General features: G+C 49.0%; 1 protein-coding gene across 2 annotated transcripts; it reads left to right on the top strand.

Annotated features, from left to right (window-relative positions):
• The first annotated feature begins 1078 nt into the window (after nt 1–1078).
• On the top strand, nt 1079–27480 carry HAX1 (HCLS1 associated protein X-1). Of its 2 annotated transcripts, none has more exons than XM_029580159.1 (7): nt 1079–1323; nt 9836–10041; nt 17749–17927; nt 18135–18195; nt 18397–18512; nt 24534–24684; nt 26891–27480. In XM_029580159.1, the coding sequence occupies exons 1-7, from the start codon at nt 1274–1276 to the stop codon at nt 27007–27009; spliced, it is 882 nt and encodes a 293-aa protein (XP_029436019.1). In that variant the 5' UTR covers nt 1079–1273; the 3' UTR covers nt 27010–27480. The 2 variants fall into 2 exon arrangements, with proteins under 2 accessions (XP_029436019.1, XP_029436018.1); XM_029580158.1 differs by having other exon boundaries at nt 1087–1323; nt 9836–10071.

The raw sequence follows: 27480 nt of genomic DNA, 5'->3' as shown, positions 1-27480 counted from the left end.
AATAAGAACATAATAGCCATACGGGCTTAGACCATGGGTCCATCTAGCCCAGCATCCTGTTTATAATAGTGGCAAATCCCGGCTACAACTACCCAACCACTAAGTAGATCCTATGCTACTGCTGCCAGTAATAGCAGCGGTTATGCTCGACAACTTGATTACTAGCAGCGAATGGACTTCTCCAGCATTCATTAAAAACTTAAAAAAGAATCTAGGACCTCGCTCCACGAAAGACTGGGGCAGTAAACGTACAGGGAACTTGCCTTTGCGCATAGAAACCTGTTGCGTAGTTGAGTTACATCTTATGAGCTCGGTGGGCGACCAGTAAGCAATACCAGAGAGACACGTTTAAAACACTTCTTGAGAGCTCTGTGAATGAAGAGCAGTTATAATACGTTGCAGGGATCAATGTATTTTGCAGAACGGAAGGACAGAACGTAACCAATGTTTGAAAATATAAAGGACTAAAGGGAATTAATAATCGCTGGCCTTGGTCTATTCGTGCTTAGTTTCTCTCCGTGCACGTATTGTTGAATGAGCCGCACGATGAACTGGGATACAATCTAGTAAAAGATTTGGTCTTCTGACATTTTTTTTCCATGCCAGCCCTGGAGAGGGAAATGTACCGCAGAGACTAATATGGAACAGGCGTGGCTTTGGCTGAGAGTGTGCAATGGCTGCAGAAATTTTTTTCGTAGACAAAAATAATTTTAGATCTCTGGAAAGTTGTGGCTATTTCCTCTTTTGTTCTGTGCTAGCATCCTGGGGCTTCTGCTTGGTTTTTCTGCTTAGTGCTTTCCTGACATCTCAATTGACAAGCCCTGGTCGCTAGCCGAGGCCCCCAGAGAGCAGCATTATAGAGAGGAAGGAGCTCGGCGCTTTTCTCGTCTTTTACAGTTGTCTCCCAGCGGCGGTCAAAGTGACGCTTAACGGGAGCACGCAGGCAGACGTAACTTTACGACGCTTTACGGGAGCACGCAGGCAGACGTATCTGCGGCACTATACAGGAGCACGTAGGCAGTCGTTGCCTTGAGGTGCTAGACGGAGCTTTGCAGCAGTGAGAGCTGCACTTTACGGCAGCGCGGGCAAACATAGCTTTGCGGCAGTGAGCGGCGCTTTACCGTACTACTTAGCAGACGTTCTGTTACGGCAGCGAGTTATGCTTTACGGTAGCGCGACGGTGAAAGTGGCTATTTACGGCAGTGCGGCTGTGATAGCACTTTCGCTTGCTTTGGTTCTGTTATTGGAGTTGTAATCGTCTCTTCGTGTTCACATGAGCGTTTACGATCTTTTTAAAGGTTTTATCGGACTCCCGAGAAGGAGGTGAGCTTGGCTGCCTCGCACCATATCCTCCGCATTATTATTGATATATCATGGAAATATAGATGTGTGCTGAGACTTATTAGGGAGCGCTGCTAGGTTACAGCAGTGTCCTGGGAGACCTCTGTTCTGAACATTAGGGCAGATGAGTTAGAAAGGGAAAACATGTAATCTAACTAGGGCTCATCGGTCTTCACACAGGGGACTTCTGGACGTTAGAGACGAGAACAATTTTTTTTTTTTCGGTGGTAGCTGCCGCCTTTTGGAATTTGCGCCCATAGGAGTTACGGCAGTTGGACTGTGGAAAAACGTTTAAGGGTTTGTTCAAAACATTTTTATTGAAGTAGGCATTTGTGTGAGAAGATTGATACTGTCTTTGACAGATGTGTATGCAGTTGTTGGTGCAAACATTCTGTGTTTTATTATGTTTTCCTAGCGTGTAGCAGATGGACTCAGAACCAATGGGTATAGTGTACTCGTGCTAGCAGTTGGAGACGGATCAGATTTCAATCTTGAGTCAGCCCCTAGTACATATACCTCTGCAGGAAGTGCAGATCCTCAGTATTTTCTGTCTCCAAAGCAGTTAGGAGCTATCTCACGCTTGCCGAGCATTCTACCAAATTTTAAAGAAAATTCCTACCTGAAAATGAGCCCCGCACTCCTGTGGCGATACCCTTGGGTCCCTCCCCCAGTCGAGTTTCCCGAGGTGATTTCCGTGGTCCCTCGGAGGTAAGAGCCTCGGTCTGGTGGCCGAATCGCGGCAGGGACCTAGCCCCCGAGTGAGAAGGGCTTGGGCGTGGCATAGAGGCAGCCTCGGTCCGGAGCCATTCACAGTGAGGACTTAGCCCCTGAGCGAGACTAGTTCGGGCATGGCTTAGAGGCAGCGGGTGCACCCTCAAAAGCGGCGGTGAAGGTAGTTGCCCACTCCCCCCCCCGCAGCCGGAGACCGCCCGGGTCGAGACAGGGAAGCGCTGAAGATAAGGTAAGGTAGAAATCTTTACTTGTGCCGGTCTCCGAGGACTGAGGACGAGCGCAGGCCATCGGCCGAAGCCAGCGGCACCGGGTTGATCCGCCCTAGCAGGGCCAGACCCCGGCATTTTCAAGGGCCTTCCCACGTGGAGACCCTCCAAGGTAGTCGCCATTTTCCCCGTGTGGTCGCCGTTGCCGTTGCCGTGGCCCTATTCTCGCTGTTCACCTCGCCGCACAAACCTACTTCTACGCGTAAGTTATACGCACAAGAACCCTTGGACGCATAAGCGGCGCGCGCAAGTCCCGGTCGCACGGACTATGCGCACTCGACTACCCGCGCGCACATCCCGGGTTAAGCGCTCAGATACGCACACAGATACGCGGCGAAACATATACGCGCAGGCAACCTCGATGCCTCCAATAACGGAAGTAAAATCCCTAGGCCTCTGCTCAGCATGCCACCTCAGGGCCGCCCAGAGCCAGGAAGCCGATGCCTTATGCGCCCAATGCAAGGAGGCCCTGGGAGATCCACCACAGGCTCAGTCTCGCCCAGGGCCGGGGACTAGCTCTTCAGGGGGCTCCCGGGAGCTAGCAACCCCCAGCGGGACTCCCTCTCAACCGAAGGCTCCCAGGGAAGCAGCGCCACTTAATGTGGACCCCTCGTCTATTTCTTGGGTGGAACTCTTCAAGGGGATTCACGCCTTTGCCCGAATGCAAACTGATTCCCGGGCGGACCAACCACCTACGTCGCAGGAGGACTCCTATGCTCCAGGCCCCTCAAGACCTAGGCATAGGATGTTACCACCAAGTAGTTCCACCTTCGGGGCTACGGACATCTCAGAAGAAGAGGTCGAACCCCTAGAAGAAGGAGAACTCCCCCTGGGGACAGAACCCCACCGAACTATGAGACGGTTCTTCACAAGGGAGGAGCTCCCGGATCTGGTCTCCCAATGCCTGGCGGAACTGGCGATTCCGGATTCAGAAACCCAGGGGGATCCCGAGGAGAACCCATTTCTGGAAGGCCTTCGACAGACCTCCCGTCATTTCCCGCTCTTGCGAGCCGCTCAACAGCTAATTGACCTGGAATGGAACACCCCAGAGTCTGCCTTTAAAGGGGGGCGGGCCTTGGCCAGCCTGTACCCCCTGGATCCAGCAACCAAAGACATGCTCGCTTGCCCTAGAGTGGATGCCATGGTCTGCGCAGTCTCCAAGCGCACCACCATTCCGGTAGAGGAAGGAGCAGCACTCAAGGACACGCATGACCGGCAGCTAGAAGCCATGCTTAAACATTCAACGTGGCCGCTATGTCTCTTCAGATTGCAGTCTGCTGCACCGTGGTGACACGCGCCTGCTTATCCCAGGCCGGGAACAGCACCCCGGGAGAGATCCTGGACCCAGCGCTATCCTTTCTAACGGACGCATCCTCAGACCTCGTACGCACAGCGGCTAGAGGAGTATCATCGGCGGTGGTGGCAAGGAGACAGCTCTGGCTCAGAAGCTGGTCGGCCGACCCATCTTCCAAAACCTGACTCACAAGGATGCCCTTCAAAGGAACCCTCCTGTTCGGCAGCGATTTAGAAAAGATGGCGGGCAAATGGGGCGAATCCCCAGTACTGCGCCTTCCGGAAGACAAGTCAAGGAGAGCCCAGCGGCAGCCTTCCAGGGCCTCCAGGGGCAGAAGCTTGCAGCGCTTCAACCCAAACTGGAGCAGCTACCAGGCAGCCCGCCCTCTGGTCAGGAACCAGTCCTTTCGGAACAAGCACAACAAGAGGGGAAACAGCTCGGGCTCAGGGCCCGGCCGCGCTCCACAATGAGAATCAGCCGACCCATCCAAGGGAAACCATAGGGGGCAGACTGGCCCTATTCTACCAAAGATGGGTCGAGATAACTTCGGACAAGTGGGTCCTAGCCATCATCCGGGAAGGGTACTACCTGGACTTCATACGCACTCCCCCGGACAAGTTTGTGGAGTCCCCCTGCCACGACCCCACCAAAAAGGCGGCAGTGGAAGTTACACTGGCCAGGCTACTGAACCTAGAGGCCATAACTCCGGTACCTCCTCAGCAGATAAACTCTGGTCATTATTCTATATATTTTCTTGTTCCCAAGAAAGAAGGAATGTTCCAACCAATCCTGGCCCTCAAATCCGTAAACCGATACCTGAAGGTCCCCCGCTTCCGCATGGAAACCCTGAGATTCGTAATAAAGGCAATACAGCCGGGAGAGTTCCTCACCTCCCTGGACCTGTCAGAGGCGTACCTGCACATCCCAATTCATCAGGAACACCAGCGTTACCTACGTTTCAAGATCCTGGGCCATCACTACCAGTTCCGGGCCCTACCCTTCGGGCTAGCCACAGCACCACGGAGATAGTGGTAGTGGCGGCAATACTGCGGAAGGAAGGAGTCCTCGTACATCCTTACTTGGACGACTGGCTGATCAGGGCAAAGTCACCAGAGGAAAGCATTCAATCAAGCAACAGAGTCAAGTCTCTACTGGAGAGCCTCGGATGGGTGGTCAACACGAACAAGAGTTCCCTGCAGCCCTCACAATCGTTGGAGTACCTGGGGGTCCACTTCGACACCAAGGAAGACAAAGTCAGCCTGACTCCCACAAGAAGATCAAAACTATGGAACCGGTTGCAATCCTTGATGAGCGACCCTCGCCCCACGGCATGGGATTATCTGCAGGCCCTAGGGCTGATGGCATCCACACTGTAAGTGGTCCCCTGGGCGAGGGCCCACATGAGGCCTCTACAACACTCACTGCTGTCCCGTTGGAACCCACGGTCGCACAACTACACCGTACGCTTAGCCCTCCCGGGCATAGTCCGGACCAAACTACGCTGGTGGCTGCAGCCCAGCCACATGAATCAGAGGCTCAAGACTGTCATCCCCAACCTGGACTCTGCTAACGACAGACGCCAGTCTACGGGGATGGGGAGCACACTGTGAGGAACTAAACCGCCCAAGGGCAGTGGAACACAGAAGAGGCAGGATGGAACATCAATCGCCTAGAAGCGCGGGCAGTCAGACTCGCCTGCCTGCAGTTCGCTCAAAGACTCCGAGGCAAAGCGGTCAGAGTGATGTCAGACAACGCCACAACGGTTGCCTACATCAACAGGCAAGGGGGAACCAGAAGCCAACAGGTGTCACTGGAGATAAACCCACTGATGGCATGGGCGGAAGCAAATCTACAGGAGATCTCCGCCGCCCACATCGCCGGGAAGGACAACATCATGGCGCACTTCCTCAGCAGAGAAAGTCTAGACCCAGGAGAATGGAAGCTATCTCCCGCAGTCTTCCGGATGATAGTAAACCGGTGGGGAACACCGGAAATGGACCTCCTGGTGAACAGAACCAACGCCCAAGTATCCAGATACTTCAGCCGCAAGCGGGATCTACAATCCCAAGGCATCGATGCCCTGGTGCAAACCTGGCCACAGGGCACCCTACTGTACGCCTTCCCGCCGTAGCCCCTTTTGGGCGCAATGATTCACAAGATACAGCTACACAAGGGACTAGTTCTTCTGGTGGCCCCAGATTGGCCAAGAAGATGGTGGTACGCAGACATGAGAAGACTGCTGGCAGGGAACCCTCTACCCCTGCCCCCTCTCAGAGACCTGCTACAACAAGGTCCGATCGTCCACGAGGACCCGACTCAATTCTCTCTTACGGTCTGGCCATTGAGAGGGCTCGCCTGAAGAAGAGCGGATACTCGGGGGCGGTAATAGACGCCCTCCTCCGAGCACGCAAGTTCTCCACATCGCTAACATACATAAAGATCTGGAGAATATTTGAGGCCTGGTGCGAAGATCACGACATCAAGACACGCTCACTTAAAGTCCCCGTGATGCTGGAGTTCCTACAGAACGGACTTCAGAAAGGACTGTCCCTCAATTCCATCAAGGTACAGGTGGCAGCACTGGCATGCTTCGGCACCAGGGGCGACAGTGATAGCCTAGCCTCTCACCCGGATGTGTCACGTTTCCTGAGAGGAGTCAAACACATTCACCCACCACTGAAGTGGCCGGTACCTCTGTGGAACCTCAACCTCGTCCTGGACTTCCTATCTGGATCCACCTTCAGACCTCTTCGAGGCCTATCACTTCGTCAGCTGACCCTGAAGATTGTCTTCCTCCTGGCAGTTTGTTCAGCGCGATGCATCTCTGAACTACAAGCACTGTCTTGCCGTGAGCCCTTCCTTAGGTTCACCCCAGGATCCATCCAGCTGCGCACGGTACCGTCATTCCTTCCCAAAGTGGTCTCCCACTTCCATCTGAACCAGACCATCTCGCTCCCTTCGGCGGGAGCCCTGGAGAATTCGGAAAAAACCCGTAACCTGCATCACCTCAACGTTGGCAGAATCCTCTCCAGATATCTGGAAATGTCAGAACCCGTACGGAAAACGGACCACCTTTTCGTCCTTCACAGCGGGAAGAGACTAGGGGAAGCAGCCTCGCGGGCAATCATAGCCCGCTGGATCAAGGAAGTTATCAAGGCGGCCTACGTAGAAGCAGGGAAACCTCCACCTCTACAGGTCAAGGCCCATTCAACCAGAGCCCAGGCAGCGTCCTGGGCAGAAACAAGAATGATGTCGCCTGCCGAGATCTGCAGGGCGGCGACATGGTCCTCCATTCATACCTTCTCCAGATTCTACCGTCCGTATGTTCAGGCTCGGGAGGACACGGCATTTGCAAGGGCAATACTGAGTGGGTCACAGGCAGCCTCCCACCAGGTTCGGAAGTAGCTTTTATACATCCCATTGGTTCTGAGTCCATCTGCTACACGCTAGGAAATGGAGAAATTACTTACCTGATAATTTCGTTTTCCTTAGTGTAGACAGATGGACTCAGCAGCCCGCCGTTGGCTGCCGTCACGCATGATATTGCAAATGATTCAAGGGTAAGCCTCCTTTTCGTTTACCTAGGTCTCCGCCCGGCTGGGTGTCGACGCTTTCCGGTTGAGCTCCCTGGCAGTCTCCAGCTATACTCAATCGACCAGTTCAAATTAATCCAGTTAATCAAGTTATAACGTTTATATAGTTACGAAGTTATACAAGTTTAATCAAATTAACCAATCGGTCTGTCAAACATATATCCACAATGCTTTGCAAGGAAGAATACTGAGGATCTGCACTTCCTGCAGGGGTATATGTACTAGGGGCTGACGTCAGATTGAAATCTGATCCGTCTCCAACTGCTAGCACGAGTACACTATACCCATTGGTTCTGAGTCCATCTGTCTACACTAAGGAAAACGAAATTATCAGGTAAGTAATTTCTCCATTATGCTATCTTTGTTTAATTTTATGTACGTTTTTATGTTCACTACCTAGGACCTTGGTACAGGCAGGAATTAAGCCCTGTGAATAATTAAATAATCAAAACTAATAAGGATTTTAAAATCTCCTGTTTTCCATCTTTTGATTTTTAGTCGCCCTGTGATTGTCATGGATTAGGGGAGGTGGGGCAGCACAAACTATATCTTATCTCTCTCACACACACACACATTTACATACAGGCCGATACAGTAAAATCGGCGGGAGAGCCAGCGCTCCGAGGCGAGCCCCCGCTCTCCCAACTCGCGCCCAGGCCACTCTTCTGAGTGCACGATCCAGTATTTAAATGAGGGCCCATGGTAAAAAAAAAAAAAAAAGGTACCTGGGACACTAGCGCGTCCCTAGCGCCTCCTTTTTGACAGGAGCGGCGGCTGTCAGCAAGTTTGACAGCCAACGCTCAATTTTGCCGTCGTCTGTTCTCAAACCCGCTGACAGCCACGGGTTCGGAAAACGGACACCGGCATAATTAAGCGTCCATCTTCCGGGCCACGGGCCGATTTTAAATTTTTTTAATTTATTTTTTTAATTTTAAATTCTTTTTAAATTTTGGGGCCTCTGACTTAATATCGCTATGATATTAAGTCGGAGGGTGTACAGAAAAGCAGGGGTTTTTTTTGCTTTTCTGTACTCTTCCCCGGCACTGGCAGAAATTACCGCCAGCCTTTGGGCAGGAGTTACATTTTGAAAGTAAAATGTGCGGCTTCGCTGCACATTTTGCTTTCTGGATCGTGCAGGAATAACTAATAGGGCCATCAACATGCATTTGCATATTGCAGGCGCTATTAGTTTTGGGGGGGGTTGGCCGCGCGTTTTCGATGTGCTATCTTTACCCCTTATACAGTAAGGGGTAATAGCATGTCGAAAACGCGCTAACAATGTGCTCCACCAGAGCGCACTGTACTGTATCGGCCCGACAGTCATTCTATCACACACATGCCCACTCCTTTTCACATACACAGGTGCTCTTTTACACACAAGTTCTTTCTCATATGCATATGCTCATACACAAGCTCTCATATACACATGCATGTTTGTATACAGGCTGTCTTGCACAGGCTTTCTCATGTATACATCCACACTTTGTGCACAAGCTTCCTCACACAATCGTACACAGGTTCTTCCTCACACACAAATATAAACGCTCGCACATACTCTCTCATATACACACATATGCACTTATATACAGGCTCTCACACTCCTGCATGCTCTTACATGCTTCCCCCTCTTCGGGCCATGGGGGAGTGGGGTCTGCTGCAACCCCACTAGGTCTCTCTTCTGCCATCGTGGGAAAGGGGATACTAGTGATGGCTAGGGCACCCCTCAGCTCATGTGCCCGGTGACCATACCGCCTGCTCTACCGAGAGGCCTGCTTTGCCCACCACCTCCATGGATGTGCTACCTTGTGCAATTGCACGATATGCATACTCACTAATGCCAGGCCTAGTCAGGTGGTAGGGTGTTAGAGCCTTATGTTGTGCAGATTTCTTAATATCAGTGAAAAAGCCAAGAAGGGGATAGTCTTCGCCTCATGGCTCAGACCCTGAGAGAGATCCCAGCCACAAAGTCTTAGAAACTTTATAGCTGCCTCCCTTCGCAGCAAAACTAAATCAGTCTAGTGCCTGTCCTCCCCCCACCCAGCCAGTTCAACCATTTTGAGATATTGACATTTTATGACTTGGATTATAACACAGATACCTTGCATCTGTCTCCTGCTAGAAATTATTTTGTTGGTGCTTAGCCTTTTGGTCTAGTAAGAGTACTGTATGCTGCCCTGATTATTTCCTGGGACAAGGAGGGCTGATTTACAGCCCAGGCATCACTAGAGGATGACATCTGCTAACTGATCAGAAAGTAACATGTGCCACCTCGTTTCCACCTATTAGGATTCAATTGGGCCAGAAGCTAAAGGATGCTCTCGTGCTTAAAAAAAAAGGTTTTTCTCACCACCTTAACTGTTGAGTGAGTAATATTTTAAATAAACAGACATAGACCAGCAGAGAGATACATGACTAGAGGCTCTGGTTTCTTCAGTGTTTGTAGGATTGCTGTTGCTGTTCTGCACCTACTTATGTAGACCAGGATTCATGGACTTTGGGTGCACACAGTGTGATAGAGGTGGAATCATAGCCGAAGAGGTTTTCAGACCCTGTTTTCTCTGTTCATGAAATCACTTCAAAAATAACATTTTCATCTTTTCTTTGTTTAGAGACCCCTTCTTTGGAGGCATCATTCTTAATGATGAAGAGGAGGATGACAACGAAGAGGATGGCGCTGAGGGTTCTGGTTACTCCTTCGGCAGCAGACCCCCACAGGACTTTGCATTTGGCTTCAGTTATGGTCCAGGAAGGGCCCATTTCCATGATTATTTTGGGTTTGAAGAATTTTTTAGAGATTTCAATGAACTTTTCAGAGGTATGAGAATTTGGACTTCAAGGCCCTTTGGTGAGTTACTGATAGTTGACAGAAAGAACATTGATAGTAACTTCAGTGTTTTTCATGTATTAGAATGTACAGAAAGTTTCAGTTGTGTAATATAATACACACGTTTATAATACACTCCCTATAGCCAGTGTAAAGGCTTGTTTTCTGCTAAGAATCTTTTACTATAGAAAAGAAAAATACGAGAAACACTATTTCCTATCATGTAGCCAGATGGACTCTTGACCAATGAGTTAGGCTCCCCTGCCAGCAGATGGAGACAGTCAGTCAGGTTTCAGAGCTGATGTCACCCTAGATACACCCCTGCATTGACCTCAGCCATTCTGTATTCTCTTCAAAAGCCGTTGTGGACATACTATTGAAAAACTTGAATACAATTTATTAATTTGACTAAGAACTTGATTGAAAACTAGTGACTGTAACTGTACTCAACCAAACATAAGCACTGATCTAGGGATAGGTGATGGCTTACCTGTAATCTGTGGAAAAGACAGTTAACAATCTCTGAAATCAAATCAGAATTTTGTCCTAATGCTGTAAGTTCCCTTAAATCTGCAGTGTCTATTTAGTTCAGTAATTGTGCTGGAACATTAAACTGTTCGTAACTAGTCCAGGCAGACAAAAGCATGGTCACCGGGAGTAGTGCTAGACTTACACAGGGGTGTATCTAGTGTGACATCAGCTTTGAAATTTGTCTCCTCCATCTGCTGGCAGGGGAGCACATAATCCATTGGTCCTGAGTCCATCTGTCTACACTAAGGAAGATAACATTATCAGGCTAGTAATTTCTCCATCGGACAGCATCCAGCATTTTTTCCCTGTTCGTTCATCTATATCTATTCTTTTAGAAAAGATTTCAGCATCATTCTACCAAATTCTTACTGACTCTTACTAAAACAGCCCTGTGTTTCCATCGGTCATCCATTATTCCCCCTGATATGAGTAATTTTCCTCTAACCTTAAATGGAACTGTCATTCAGTTTAAAGGTATTATAAGAAACCTTGAGTTTCTTTTCGATACACACCTGAGTTTCAAACTGCAGGTTCAATCTGTTTTGAAAGCTGCAGCTGGTATGCCATTTTCATTACATATCAAAGTGCAATTATTTTAACCCAGCTGTTTAGTCTCTTGTATTATCTATCACAGATTACTGTAAATCACTATACATGGGTCTCTCTGGTTTATGTATACATGCATTGCAAATTTTACAAAATGTAACTACTCTCCTGGTAACGAAAAGTGCACTGTGGGAGCGTCACTCCTCTTGCAAGAATTGCATTGGTTCCCATTGAAACAATGTCTTACATTTAGATTCTGTTTTTAATATATAAATCTGTTAAAAATGGAAGGCCTTTTTAGTTATTCCTCCGTATAGGTGGTATAAAAGAAACTGTAAATAAATAAATACAAGTCACTGGGTCAAGAGAATTTTGGATTATAGGACCAGTTTTGTGGCATAAACTACCAGAATCACTGCGCTCCATGGACGATTATTGTATCTTTCCCTGTACGTACCCGGATCGGTCCAGACCGTGGGTTGAGCCTCCTGTCCAGCAGATGGAGACAGACCAAAACTGAAAGGGGATCCTATATCAGGACAGAGCCTACCCTGCAGCCCTTCAGTATTTGTCTGTCCCCAGCAGATGGATCAGCTCACCCTGCGGTCTCCTGATCCGGGCTAGTTAGCCTCTGGTTTTCCTTTCTCTAAGGATCAAGCAAGTAGTAGCATTGTATTTGGGATTCTTTCTATTTAAAAAAAAAAAAAAAAAAAAGGGATGTTTTTTCTTATTTGTACTCTGTTCTTCTTCTTTCAGCAGGAGACGGTCCCGTCTCCTGGCTCTTGCCAGACCTAGGGGGGGCTTCACTCCTTGTACAGGGCATAGCCTAGGTCCGAGTGTGCTTCCTTGGTGTGGGGGACCAATACTGGTGGTCCAGTCACTCACCCCCTTCTCTCTGGCTGCCTTGAGAGCACTGCTCCTTTCTCTTTTTTCTTCCCCTCAGTCCCAGCTTTTTCTTTCAGATTGACAAAAAAAAAAAAATAAATAAAAGGGCTACGCAAATAAAAGAAACTGAAGGAAAGGGGAGTAATTGATTAAATTTTTTACTTTTTGTAAGTCGCAGCCAGACACTTAGGAGCATGCAGGGTTCATTCCTCTGCCTCCGATCCTGCCGGCAGCCTTCACAGCATTTTTTTCAGATAACAGCTGTTTTTTCTTCAGATTGCGGCTCCCCTTCAGTGGGGATGCCGCATCCAAGTGCCTGCCTAGCCTACAGTGAGCCCTCGTCGCGCCTATCGTGCGAGGGGCTTTGTTCTGCATGCCTGCCGGATGAGGAAGTTCCCTCCTCGGCAGGGCAGTCAAATCTAGCCCGTGGACGCAATCCTCCCCGCATGGCCAGGCCGTTCCCGGGTCGGCAAACCGCGGGAATGGCGGCCATCTTGGGGATTTCGGCAGCTCCCAATTCGGAGCTGCCAGGGGTTGGGGAGCCTTTTTTTTTTTTTCCTGATTTACCCCCCTCCGGCAAAGCTAGGACCCAATTTTCATCAGAATTTGTGCTTCTCCTGCACAAATCTTATCTGGCCAGCTTGCAGGAGGAGAGGAGGACCCTTCCCCAGGTCCCCTACCGCCGAAACTCCCATGGCCGACTCTGCCGCTCGCACTCCCGATCCTGGAGCCACAGGGGCCCGTTAGGGTGCAGGTGGTCCCGGAGTCCTCCCCCCCCCCCCCCCCCCCCCCAGAGTCCTCTGCATGTTTCAGAAGGAGGAATTGGAGCCCCTCATTCCATTTGTCCTTCAGGAGCTGGGTCTTGAAGGGCCCCCTGGGGACACACTGACGGCTTCTCTGCCCAAAGCTATGGACCTGGTACTGGCGGGGCTTAGGGCTCCGGCGAGTGCTTTTCCTTTTCATCCTATGCACAAGCTGTTACTCTTCCGGGAATGGGAAGCCCCTGAAGCAGGACTGCGCATCGGGAGAGCCATGGACAAGTTTTACCCCCTCCCGGAGGATTGCTTGGACATGCTGCGGATTCCCATGGTGGATTCCTCTGATTCTGCGGTCACCAAACACATTACTATCCCAGTAGTGGGGGCCATGGCTCTAAAGGACCTACAGGATCGTAAGCTTGAAGTCCTTTTAAAACGTATCTTCGAGGTTCTCGTTTTGGGGGTCCAGGCAACGATCTGCAGCAGTCTCGTGCAGCGGGCAGGTCTTAGGTGGATTCAACAATTGCTCGGCACCCAGGACCTCCCGTCTGCAGAGGCGGAGCAGGCTGAAAGGTTGGAAGCTGTCATCGCGTATGGGGCAGATGCACTATACGATCTTTTCCGCGTCCAGGCAAAAGTGATGGTCTCAGCGGTATCCGCCAGACGGCTTCTCTGGTTGCACAATTGGTCAGCGGACCCCTCGTCTAAGGCACGCTTGGGCCACTTACCTTTCAGAGATAAGTTGCTCTTTGGAGAGGACCTTGAGCAGTTTATTAATTCTTTGAGGGAAAACAAGGTTCATAAGCTGCCTGAGGACCGCCCGAAACAATCTAGGTCATTTATGCCCTCCCGTCCTCGTTTCCGGGGGCAGTGGCGATATATGCCTCGGGGATACGGTGGCTCCTCTAGAGGTTATTCTTCTCGCTTTCAATCTTGGTCTCAGCCCTTTCATGGGCGCAGGCCCTTCCGCGAGGGGGCCTCTCAGCGTGCCACTTCCAAGCCCGCCTCACAATGAAATTCGGTTGACCCACTCTGCGGTCCCCCATCTGGGAGGTTGTCTCTCTTCATTCTTCGAGGAGTGGGTCAAAATCACGTCGGACCAGTGGGTTCTCAATATTGTCCAAGACGGTTACGTCTTGGACTTTGCTCGAGACCTACCGAACCTCTTTGTTGTGTCTCCTTGTAGCCGGTTCAAGCGGGAGATGGTGGACCACACACTGTCCAGACTCCAGAGTCTGGGCGCCATTGTCCCAGTCCCACAGCAGGAACTCTGCGCCGGCCAGTATTCTATTTACTTCATCATACCCAAGAAGGACGGTTCCTTCCGTCCAATCTTGAACTTCAAGAGAGTCAATCGGGCCCTCAAGATACCGCATTTTCGCATGGAAACCCTAAGAGCAGTTATCGCGGCGGTTCATCCCGGTGAGTTCCTTGCCTCTCTCGATCCAAAAGAGGCTTATTTTCATATCCAGATCACCGCGATTACCAGAAGTATCTTCGCTTCCACATCCTCAGCCGGGATTTTCAGTTTTGAGCGTTGCCGTTCGGCCTCGCCACCGCCCCACAAACCTTCACCAAGATCATGGTGGTGGTGGCGGCGGCCCTCCTCCAAGAAGGAGTTCTAGTCCACCCCTATCTGGATGACTGGCTTGTGCGGGCCAAGTTGGCAAATCTTTGCAGGCAGGTGGTGGATCGGGTCCTAGCTCTTCTCTCTTCCCTGGGATGGATAGTCAATTTTCCCAAAAGCAATCTCCAGCCTTCCCAAGTGCTGGAATTTCTGGGGGAACACTTCAGTACTCGGGTTGGCAAGGTCTCCCTGCCTCGCACTCGAGCTCTCAAACTGATCGACCAGGTGCGAAACCTTATCTCTCTCCCTCTCCCAACAGCGTGGGACTACCTCCAAGTTCTGGGCTCCATGGCCTCCACCATGGACTTCGTCCCATGGGCTTTTGCGCATATGCGTCCGTTGCAGAGAACTTTACTATCCTGTTGGCAGCCAGTGTCGGAGCAGTTCCACACGATCCTCCCGCTTTCGGTCTCTACCATCGCAGCCTTGCAGTGGTGGCTTTCGCTCCCGCATCTCATCCGGGGAATGCCTCTTCAGACTCCACAGTGGATGGTGGTGACCACGGATGCCAGTCTTTCCGGCTGGGGAGCAGTCTGCCAGTCCCAGTCCTTGCAGGGGATTTGGTCTATGGCTCAGACTCGGTGGCACATCAATCGGCTGGAAGCCCGAGCAGTACATCTGGCACTACAGGAGTTCCTACCCTTAATCCGCGGCAAGGCGGTGAGGGTCCTATCCGACAACTCCACTACGGTTGCTTACATCAACTGCCAGGGGGGCGCACACAGTCATCTGGTGGCCCTAGAAGCCAGCCGTCTCTTTGCTTGGGCGGAGCACCATCTGGAATCCCTGGTGGCCTCCCATATTGCGGGCAAGGAGAATGTACAGGCTGACTTCCTCAGTCGCCAGTCTCTGGATCCGGGAGAGTGGGAACTCTCAGACGAAGCCATGGATCTGATTGTAGACAGGTGGGGTCCCCCTCACCTGGACCTCATGGCGACCTTGCGCAATGCCAAGGCCAACAGGTTCTTCAGCCGCTGGAGGGAGCATTGTTCGGAGGGCGTGGATGCTCTAGCTCTCCCCTGGCCCGCGGACGTTCTTCTCTACGTGTTCCCTCCGTGGCCTCTGGTGGGAAAGGTCCTCCGAAGAATAGAACTTCATCGGGGGCCAGTGGTGCTGGTAGCACCTGGATGGCCCCATCAAACCGTGGTTCGCGGACCTTGTCAACCTGGCCACGGACGGACTGCTTCGTCTTGGCCATCTTCCTCACCTGTTTCGACAGGGGCCCGTATTTTTCGACCAGGCTGATCGCTTTTGTCTAGCGGCCTGGCTTTTGAACGGCGACGTCTGAGGCCTAAGGGTTATAGAGAGGAGGTTATCTCCACTCTTATGCGGGCTCGCAAGCAGTCCACATCATTAACTTATGTGCGGGTGTGAGAGGTTTTTGAGGCCGTCTGTACAGAATCGGGTGTATCGACTCGCTCCGCTCCAATCTCGGTGATTCTTTCTCTCCTCCAAAAGGGTCTTTCCAAGGGTCTCTCCTTTTGGTTCCTTATGCGTTCAAGTGTCTGCCCTCTGAGTCCTTCTTGATTGAGTCAACGGTCATCCCGTGGCGTCTCATCCGGACGTAGTTCATTTCTTGAAAGGCATCAAGCACCTGAGGCCACCTATTCGCTCCACTTGCCCGTCGTGGAGTCTCAATCTCGTTCTTCGGGCTCTTTGTACTGCCCCATTCGAGCCCCTCCGCCGAACTACGGTGAAAGATCTCACTCTTAAGGCAGTCTTTCTCGTGTCTATCTGTTCCGCGCGGCGGGTCTCAGAGATTCAAATGTTGTCTTGTCGGGAACCTTTTCTGCGGTTTTCCGATTCCGGAGTCTCTCTCAAAACAGTGCCTTCTTTCTTGCCGAAGGTCATCTCCGCCTTCCATGTCAACCAGTCGGTAGAGCTCCCGGCGTTTTCTCAGGAGGAATTGGCGGGGACCGCTGGGGGCGACCTCCGCCATCTTGATGTTAAGCGAGTCTTACATCAGTACCTTCAGGTTACAAACTATTTTCGACTGTTGGACCATCTTGTTCTCTGGAGCGGTCCGAATCGGGGCAAACCGGCCTCTAAGGGCTCCATTGCACGATGGTTGAAGGAGGCCATTTCCTTGGCATATCTTTGTCAAGGCCGACCGGTCCCAGAGGGCCTAAAGGCCCATTCGCTGCGTTCTCAAGCTACTTCCTGGGTGGAGAATCAATCTGTTTCTCCGCAAGAAATTTGCAGGGCCGCTACCTGGACGTCCCTGCATACTTTTGCTCGACACTACCGACTGGATGTACAAGCCCCAGACTTTGGTTCTTTTGGTAGGCAAGTGCTTCAAGTGGGACTGTCTCCGGTCCCACCCGGTTTAGGGAAGCTTTGGTACATCCCACAGTCTGGACTGAGCCGGGTACGTACAGGGAAAGGAAAATTAGTTCTTACCTGTTAATTTTCGTTCCTATAGTACCACGGATCAGTCCAGACGCCCTCCCTTCTTCTTTCTTTTTCTACAGTCCTCTTGAAGCTCTTTGGGGATTTTCAAGTATCGATTTTTTTTTCTCTTACCAATTGACTGTTTACACCGGAAGCTTTGGTTGTGGTGAACCAAATATGCAAGAGTTCTCCTCTCTACAGAGTTCCTTGAAAGGTTGTTCAGTTGCTCCATTGAGCATTCTTGTTATTTGCTTGATCTTGTTACCGTTGTTGCCTTTCTTTCTGCTTTGACAATAGTTATACTGAAGGACTGCAGGGTAGGCTCTGTCCTGATATAGGATATCCTTTCAGTTTTGGTCTGTCTCCATCTGCTGGACAGGAGGCTCAACCTATGGTCTGGACTGATCCTTGGTACTATAGGAACAAAAATTAACAGGTAAGAACTAATTTTCCTTTTGTAATAACTTAAAAGCTCTTCTGTTTGGTTCCAATCTTATTTAGAGTGTTTATCTTTTATGTTTTATATTCTAATGTATAGTAAGATGATATGCTTTTTAGTTTTGTTGTACTCTGCTTAGCCCAGTGGTTCTGTTATAGGAAGATAATAAATGATTTTAAATAAAATGCACACCCCTAAAAACTCATTCCTCCAACTAATCTTAAATTCCCTCAACATCATCCTGCCCAAATACCCCTTAATTCTTTCTAACACCTTTCTAAAACTATCCTTCTAACTACCACTAACCTCCAACTACCCATTTGTCCTAGCTATCCTAAAAATTCTTCCTTCCCTCTAAACAATCCTGAAACTCTTTCCTCTCTAAAATCCCCCTTTCAAGCCACTTTCCCTTTCTTGCCTCTGTTTAGTTTTTGTCCCTTGCCCCCAATTAAGGGTTAGTTCTCCATTAGTCTTGGTGTGAGCTCAGAAGGCTCACCTATTTTATTTTGTTTTCTGATCAGATCTCCCCAGTATTGAGGCTCCTCCATCAGCTGCAGACTCCGCCAGTGATAAGAAGGGTCAGTCAATTCGGGATTCCATGCTGAAGTATCCAGACAGTCACCTTCCTCAGCTTGAGGAGCCTTTGGGTTCCCAGGGGGAGCCCCATGAGCAACAAGACCGCTGGGAGCCTTTCAGCAGCGTGAGCAGTTCTCCGTTTATTATCGCTGTTGTATTTAACCCTGGGGCCACAGGACACTTCATAGGAAAGTGGGGTGCTATGTTCTTTTGGGAGGTGGCAGAGGGAGAAGTGCATTCTCAGTGTGTGCTCAGAAAGATCACCAGGGGATCCTGTGGAATTGTTACTCATCTTTAATTTTTTAATTTTTTTTTTGGCTTTAATACTTAGTTTGAAGATACATGGAAGATTTTCCCTAACCCAGGATATAAAAAAACGAAACAAGACGAAGGTTAGTTCCACTGCCTTAAAGGAAGCTGTGGGTGTGTGGATGGGGTGGGATGTATGCGCTTCTTTTCTTCATTTAAAATATGGATAACCCGCTTCTAATGAAAATATCGTGCCTGCTCCCTCTGAGGGAGAGAGTGGCTCTCTGGAACAGTTCTGGAAAGCTCTGGGTATCCAATGATTTGTTCCCCTGCAATTTTTACAGATCTGGATTCCCAGGTTTCTTCCCAGGGCTTAGATGATATTCTGAAAGCAGAAGAACCACGTCCCAGATCCTACTTCCAAAGCATCTCTGTCACCAAAGTCATAGGTGCAGATGGGGTGAGTTTTATATAGCAGGAAGTGCATGAAAAGAAAAGAAGTTTGTCTTTGGAGTATTAGGGGACTCTTAGATCTTAATTTGGTTTTCTGTGCCAGTGCTTGAAAGTGTAGAACTCTGACCCCTGTGATCGCATCATACGACTCGATGAATCTCTGAATGAACAAAAGCTGCCGCAACCTGTACGTGGTACAGAGTTAAACATGACATCTTTCTGCAGTTTTTAATGCAAAGCTACTGTTTGCTGATTTTAAGACTGACAATACTAAAACAATGAATATGGCATGGGCAAACATCTGGACCCCCTTTCAGTCGGCACTTTGGAACAGCTTCCAGATGTTTCCTGTATGTTTCTTTCTCTTCTTGCTTTTGGGGTTTTTCTCCTGCTCTTCTTGCAGCACTCATCTAGCTCAGAAATATTCTTAGGTCTCCTTGCATGCACTGAATGTTTGAGATCTCCCCACAGATTTTCAATAATATTCAAGTCTGGGGACCATGAAAGCCATTACAAAACTTTCGTCTTTCTTTCCTGTAAGTACTTCATGGTCTATTCTGAATTATATTTTGGTTCCCTGTACATACCCAGACTAGTTCAGACTCCTGGGTTTTGTACCCCTGCCAGCAGGATAGCATTTTCAATAAAAAAAAAAACAAAAAACTGTCTCTGTTTCCCTGTACGTACCCGGATCAGTCCAGACTGCTGGGTTATGCCTCCCTTCCAGCAGATGGAGACAGAGAAAGTTTGACAGGCACCACCTCTTAACCTGGTGTGCCACCTGCTGCTCCTTAGTATTTCTCTGTCTCCAGCAGATGGAAGTGGTGCAAAACCTGCGGTTCTGAATATTTGCGGGTTCTCCTACAAAAAACAAAAAAAAGAAAATCCAATTATTTTTAAACCCTGGCTTCAGCCTGTCAAGGTAGGACAAGAAGATCAGCGGTCCTCCCAGGGAGTTGGCAGGTCCTAGGGGGACCATCTTCCCTGGTAGCAGGCATCTGGTAGCTCGGGTTGGTGACCCGGTTGGCGCCCTTCTTGCTGAGTTCATAAAAAAAAAAAAATCGGCAGTGCTTGGAGCAGCAGATGTCAGTACGGTTGACCTTTGGGGGTCAAGCCACGTTGAGGGGCCGTGCTTGCGTGCTGTTTCCCGGGTTCCGCTCCGTGTTACGCTGGGGGATTGGCAGTGCTGTCCACACGGGCTTTTTTGGCATTGATCATGCCTCGTGGTGCTCATTGTGAGGCCTGCAGGGAGCCGACTTCGTGGCTCTCCTGTTCAGGTCTCTGCGCACTGCCTCCCAGGCGGAAAGGGCTCCTCCAGCATGGCGGCAGGTCCGACGGCCAGGCCCCATGGTGCGGGTAGAAGGGTCGTTGGGAGAGTGAGGCCATCCCGTTCCCGCTGAGAACGCTGCATCAGAGACTTCAGGAGGGGGAGAAGATTCCCCCCCCCCCCCCCCCCACACGCTATCGCCGGCAAATTTGGGTCCAGGGGATCCCCAGGACTCCTACTTTGAGCTCCCAGAGACTCACCCTGTTGCCCGGGGGTTGGGGGGGGGGGGAATTTCTGGGGCCTGCCTGGATTTTCAGCTGAATTTATTCTTAGGCCCATCCTGTCCTGGCAGGGCAGGGGGGCCTTGGCTCTCAGAGGAGACACCCAGAAAGTTGCCCAGGCGGCTGGAGCCGCAAAGGACCATTCAGGTTCGGAGAGTCCATGGCCCCTCCGATGATCTTGCTGCAGTGGAGCTCGGGCTAGTGCAGGCCTTGGGCAAGGACCCTCTTGGCTTCTGCGCCTCTGGGGGTGGACCAATGAGCTGGAGAAGGCGGTGCCACTGGACGGAGACTATCCTAAGGTTGTTCGCCTTTTGTAGAGAGTCCCCTCATCCCGCATGTCCTGATGGAGCTGGGAATTGCAGCACCTCCAGAAGACCCCAACCTGGATACAGTGGACCCGGTCCTGGCAGGTTTACAGTGCCTGGCTAAGACCTTTTCGTTTCCTCTGATCCAGCAACTAATGTCTGGGAGTGGGATACTCCGGAAGCGGGTCTGGGTGTGGGCAGGATTATGGACAGGCTTTTGCAGTTGTTGGAGGAAACCCTGGAGCTGCTGAAGTTCCCGAAGGTGGATGCTTTGTTTTCCGTAGTCACCAAGAGGACTACTATTCCGGTGGCCGGGGCAGCAGGACAAGAAGCTCGAGGTCCACCTTAAACGCATCTTTGAAGTCTCGGCTCTGGGAGTCCAGGCGGGCCTAAACGCGAGGAGTCTGCTCCCCTCAGGAGTCGGCTCAGGTGGAATGCTTAGAGGCGGCAGTGGTCTATGGGGCTGGACGCCTTATATGATCTCCTTCGGACCTCCTCTAGAACTATGATGTCAGCTATATCCACCAGGAGGCTGTTATGGTTGCACAATTGGTCGGTGGACGTTTCCTCTAAGGTGCAGCTTAGTGCGCTCCCTTTCCAAGGAAAGCTCCTCTTTGGTGAGGACTTGGAGCAACTAATCAAGTCTCTGGGTGACAATAAGGTGCACAAGTTGCCTGAAGATAAGCTGAAGGGATCTAGGGGTTTCCTACTGACCCGCTCGCTCTTTAGGGGCCAGCGGCATTTTCGCCAAAATAGAGTGGTTGGCATGGGCCAGCGACAAACCTCAGGGAAGTCTCAATCCTGATTTCAGTCCTTTCGTGGTCATTGAACTGGCCAAGAGAGCACCGGCCAGGGAGCCCTTGCGGCCAAATCTTCAAAATGAGATGCAGCTGGCCCATTCCTCCACGCTGGTCACTGGGAGGACGAGGAATGGGCCAAGATAACGTCAGACCAGTGGGTACTCTATATCATCACTCACGGCTATGCTTTAAAATTTACTCTGCCTCTCCGAGACCTCTTTCTGATCTCTCCATGCGGCTCACTGGCAAAATGGCAAATAGTCAGTCAGAAAAAAATACAAAAGGAATCCGCCAATTTATTATTCAGCAACGCTCAACACCAAGGATTGGATTTAGATTGTGTATGAAAACCGCATCAGCAAGCCTGACAACGTGCTCTGCAAAATGCAGAGCCATCCGGTCTTGTAATCATTTGCACTATAGAAGCTATCAAAAGAGCATCAGCAAGTGCTTCCAACAATTTTAAGAGAATTTTTAGAAAAACTTTAACAAGAATTGTTTGAATATGTATTTATGAAATATGTCCATCTGTACCCGTTGATCGATATCTAACGGCTGACCCGACAGCAGCTGGTGTTTCGCAACAAAACAAGTTGCTTCATCAAGAATCAGAGTGACAAAGAATGTCGCTAAGGTGTATTTGTAAACAAATAGTGCAGGCTAGTCAGACATATTATAACAAAAAAAGGTTTTAGTACTTAGCTTCGTTAAAATGGTGCAGCGAACCTCTTCATTAGGACACCAGGTCTCAAAAAGATTTCAGAGATTCGGGACAGAGACTGCATTAGACCAGTCTGAAGAGTTAAATAGCCCGCGTTTTACCAACGTGATGACAGTGTGTCATGTTACCTGAGAAACGGGGACAGTTATTGTGCATAATACTAGAGAGAAGGAGTTCTCATAAGAAAACATTGAGTTCCAATGCGGCATTTAAACCGGCGGGGTGGACTGTGCCTGAACGATGAATCCAGCGTTGTTCAGCCTTTAATAACAAAGCATTGAAATCTCCTCTGCACCACGTAGGGTGAAGTTGTTCCAATACACATGCCTTCAGATCATCAAAAGAGTGAGTGTATTCAAGGCAATGTAAGGCCAGTGGAGCAGTTAACCGACCTGTGCTAATACATGAACGATGCTCGATTAACCAAGTTTTGAGGGCACGTTTGGTTTTACCAACGTACCACAGGTTGCATGGACATGGACCCCTGTAGAAAGGCAGTCTGTTGTATTTTTCAAGAGGAATGTGAATTTAACCTAGAAAAATGTAATGCTCATGTCTGTCCGTCAGACTATCTACAGGCTGGAATCCCTGGGGGCCATTGTTTCCCGTTCCTCTAGAAGAATGGGGTATGGGATGTTATTCCATTTACTTCATGGTGCCAAAGAAGGGAAGGGTCTTTCCGTCCCATTCTGGATCTGAAGAATGTGAACAGGGCCCTCAAGGTCCCGCACTTCCGTATGGAGACCTTGCACTTGGTCATCGCGGCAGTGCACAAGGGGGAGTTCTTAGCTTCTCTCGATCTGACAGAAAAATATCTGCACATAGGAATCCACAGGGATCATCAGAAATTTCTCAGATTCATGGCCCTTGGCATGTATTTCCAGTTCTGCATTCTTCCTTTCGGTCTGGCGACAGCTCCGTACACTTTCACCAAGGTGATGGTGGTGGTTGTAGCAGCCCTTCGCAGGGAAGGGATCCTGGTCCACCCGTGCTTGGACGACTGGCTCATTCGGGTGAAGTCGGAAGCACTCTGCAAGCAGGCAGTGTATATGGTCTTGCATCGCCTACAATCCCTTGGTTGGGTCATCAACCAGGCCAAGGGTCACCTGCATCAGTCTCAGGTCCTGGACTTCTTAGGTGCTCTGTTCGATACCCAGAGGGGCAAAGTCTTCCTCCCGGACGAAAGAGCCACCAAGCTGCAGTCTCAAATTCAGCACCTTCAGGAGGCATTGGTGCCCAGAGTTTGGGATTACTTGCAGTTCCTGGGATCCATGGCGCCCCTCTGGAGTTGGTACTGTGGGCCTTTGCTCATATGAGGTCCTTACAGAGGGCGTTGTTGTCCTGGTGGGATCTTATCTCGGAGGAGTTTCAAGTTCCCTTACTACTCACTGAGTATGCCAGGTCCAGTCTCAGCGGCTGGTGCAAGACCAATTGGGGCGTGGAGTGGATCTCGAAGTGCCTCAGTGGGTGACTGTGAAGACGGATGCCAGTCTCGCCAGTTGAGGGGGTGGTATGTCAGTCTCATTCGGTCCAGGGCCAATGGTCTCAGGAGGAGGTGATGTGGTCTCTCAGTTGCTTCGCGATGAGAGTGGTGCATTTGGCATTGCAGAGTTTTCTCCTGCTCTTGAGCAACCGAGCAGTGCAAGTACTGTCAGACAGTGCAACGAAGGTGGCCTATATAAACCATCAAGGAGGGACCAGGAGTCACCTGGTAGCCTTGGAGGCAGCTCAGCTGATGGCCTGGGCAGAGCAGAATCTGTCTTTGCTGGCCGCATCACACATAGCGGGGACCGACAACGTGCAGGCGGATTTTCTGAGCCATCAGAGGCTAGACCCTGGAGAGTGGGAATTCTCAGACCAAGCCATGAATCTCATCTCTTGCAGATGGTGTGTCCCCCATCTGGATTTGATGGTGACTCACAGGAATGCCAAGGCCCCATGCTTCTTCAGCCGCCAGAGAGAACACTGTGCAGAAGGAGTCAGTGCCCTGGTACTCCTGTGGCCGAACATAGTCCTGCTGCTCGTACTGTTGCTTTGTGTATAGTGTGGAGTTGTTGGAAGTTTTCAATGCTGATCGCTTATGTTAAATTTGGGAAATGAGTTTTCCATTGTCTTTTTCTTTGGGCAACTGCACCTTCTTCTGGCATGTTGGCGGGGAGCAATCTTGCTTAGAAATTTATGGTTGTCATCTTGACTTGGGTACAGGTCAATACTGAGGGGACTGCAGGTGGAACACGGGGTTATGTACAGTGTCAGTGAAACTTTCTCTGTCTCCATCTGCTGGCAGGGAGGCAAAACCCAGGAGTCTGGACTGATCTGTGGTGGTACAGGAACGAAAATTAGCAGGTAAGAACCAAACTTCCTATTTTCTCCAATTTAGAATGTAGAATTTCTCCTCCCAAAAAGTACAACAATCCCCATAGGGAGAGGTACGCCCACTATCTGCTGGAGACGGAGAATACTGGAGGGCTGAGGGTGCAGCAGGGGTATATATACTGTGATGTCAGCTTTACAGCCTTACTCCGTCTCCATCTGCTGGCAGGAGAGCATAACCCATTGGTCCTGAGTCAATCTGGCTACACACTAGGAAAAAAGGGTTTGACATTTACCATCCTGAAAGAATTTGAATGTTTTGAACTTTGTTTTTACTGTAGTGCATAGAAGAACATCGCACAGTGCAGGACAGCCAGGGCAATAAAGAGACCACCATTACGAGAAGGAATGGGACCCAGACACTGATCACCAGCACCAAGAACCAACAGGGGAAGGAGCAGCCTACAGAAAACATGATGAACATGGAGGACAGTAAGAGGGGGAAAAGATCAATAAGACTGGGATAATTCTACTAACTCAGCTTTGTGGCAAAGAATGAGGGTTTCAAGTTAGTTCTAGAGCAGGTGTTCTCAACACAGTCCCTGGAATGCCCCTATCCGGGCGGGTTTTCAGGATATTAACCATGAATATGTATGAGAGAGATTTGCATGTACACTTATCTCCTGCATATTCATTCTGGATATTCTGAGGACTGGATTGAAAACCACAGTTCTAGAGAGATGGCTTAAAAGATGAAGCTGATAGCAAGTAGGGAGCTGCTAGAATTGCATTATGTGTGTGTGTGTGTGATATGTGCACAGCTAATCATTTTTCTTGGACTAACTTAATACATCTGTGATGAATTTTTGAGGGCTCTCTTCATTCATTGTGTCAGTGCGTTTGGTTCTAGGACAGCGTGTTCCTTTACAGAGCATCAGAGTTTAGCTTTAAATGTGGAAATGTTCTTTCTCTGCTGCTTGCTGGAGAGATGATCCATAGTCTGAATCTGTTACTCGCCACCAATAATGCACCAATATTTTATATGTAGTAAGCAAGGTATTGCTGTCTTCCACATAGAGACCACTGACTTAAGGTTTCCCATTCACTTTCCAAGAAAGTTCTCTTCAAATCTCTCTCCTAGATTTTCTCAAGGTTAAATTAGAAACATGACATCTAGTCTGCCTATCTGTCCAATTAATTTAGCATTATAATTCCCATCACTTCCTTATAGATCCCCCTTTATCCCAGGCTTTTTTGAAATCAGATACTGTTTTTGTCTCTACAACTTCCACTGGGAAGCTGTGCCACACATCCATCACCCTCCCTGTAAAGAAATATTTCCTAAGACTACACCTGAGTCCACCCCCTTTCAACCTCATCCCATGAGCCTCCTTTCCATTGTAAAAAGCTAACCTCCTATGCATGGAAAGCTTTGACTTATTTGAATGTCTGTCATGCCTTTCTTCTAGAGTATCCATATTTAGATTTTTAAGTCTCTCCCCATATGCTTTAGAAGGAAAACCACTGACCATTTTAGTAGCCAACCTCTGGACCAACTCCATCCTGTTTTTATCCTTTTGAAGGTGCGGTCTCCAGAATTGTACACAGTATTCCCAGTGAGGTCTCACCAGGGTCCTATACAGGGGCAATATTGTCTCCTTTTTCTGCCTGGTGAAGCAGTCTTATAAATAAGTAAACCCATAATATCTGATGAGTCACATTCCCCCAAATCTAAATGCCATCTAGCCCCCTGAGTGGTTTCAGTGAGGCCTTGTTTTGAAAGCTAGCCTTCTGACTGCAACCATTGCCAGAATACCTGCTTAAGGAGTTCAGATTTGTTTGAGCACAGTAGAGATTTTTGTTAATGTGGTGATAGAAGAATTGTGGGATCAAATCCTATTTTTTTTTTCCAGAAAATCTGATTGTCCATCCATTTTAATGTTTTTTTCTAGATTGGTGTGTGCCATTTGATTGAATTCTTTTACAGGCTTCTAAGTGTTTAGTGTATACACAAACCATTAATTTTTAAATAAATTCAATGTCTTTATTAAACAATAATAACCTTAGAAAAATAACTCTGCTGTCATGAAGACTGGATGTTGCACTACTGAACAGAAAGCCTAGTAATATTGTTCTGGGTTAGGCACGTTCTCACCCTGACCATTCTTTTCAAGCCTGATTGTTGATTACAAATAGTGTCCAAAATGACCTTTCCAACATATTTATTCTGGCTAATATAGCAAGACTGCTTCTAAGCCCAAGGCCATAAGCACAACACATCACCACTGTCTGAATTTTCAAGGCGGCTCATGGAATAACTGCGTGGAGCGGCAGTTGCTACCCTTAAACATGGGGGTAACCTACACAGTGTGGCAGATACCACCACAAGAAGCTTGCTTTTCTGCCTATGTTACTATGTTTAAGAGGCAGGTTATCCCAGCTCACAGAATAATATTTTAGCTCCCTGGCAAGAGAGATATCTAGTTAGTTAATTGTGCTCTACCTCCTGTGTCTAAGCAGGTTCCTGAACATACCTAGATCAGTCCAGACCAGTGAGTTTTGTAACCCTACCAGCAGATGGAGACAGAGAACAAAACTTTGAGGCCCTGCTACCTAACCGAGTGCTTACAATGCAGAATCTCCATTCCTTTCTGAAATCGTCCGTATTAAAATGTAATAATGTCTTCTATCCCTCCAGGGAATCTTACACAGTTCATTGATGGATGGAAGCAAAATCAAGGAGAGGAGACTCTGGATTTGACAGACCACTCTTCCATTCTGGACAAATTTTTCCAAAGATGGTTTTCAAAGCAATAGCTGCTTGGCCCTTCAAGAAACAATCTCAGAATCCAGACAACTGCAAGCAACTGAACCTGAAACAGTAATATCCATTAGTCAAAAACAGAAACTCAAAGTTAAAAAAGTGAAGCAATTTTAAAGCCTTTTAATATATTGTCAATATGCTGCTGTTATCAGCTGGTATGGTTTGCTTTGAGCCACAGTCTAAAATAAGTATTTAGAGTGTCCAATAATAAAAATAATTTTGAGGGCCTGTGTGTGTCAGCGGATGCAAAAAAAACAGCCATCTCTCTACCGGGCTGCAAGCTGGCATGGGAAAAGCTTGAGTTACACACATGGATTATGGCTGGAGCACTGATGTAACACTGGTTTAAGAATCCAATGTAAAAGTTAGCTAATATTTGGACCTTGATTACTCCTTGCAATTCTAGATTATTCCAGGGTTTTTTTGTTTTATTAAATTCTTACGTCTGTCATTTTGTTTTTTAA

This window comes from Rhinatrema bivittatum, chromosome 16 (assembly GCF_901001135.1).
Source record: "Rhinatrema bivittatum chromosome 16, aRhiBiv1.1, whole genome shotgun sequence".
NCBI classification, from domain to species: domain Eukaryota; kingdom Metazoa; phylum Chordata; class Amphibia; order Gymnophiona; family Rhinatrematidae; genus Rhinatrema; species Rhinatrema bivittatum.
This window is presented reverse-complemented; position numbering and strand designations above follow the sequence as displayed.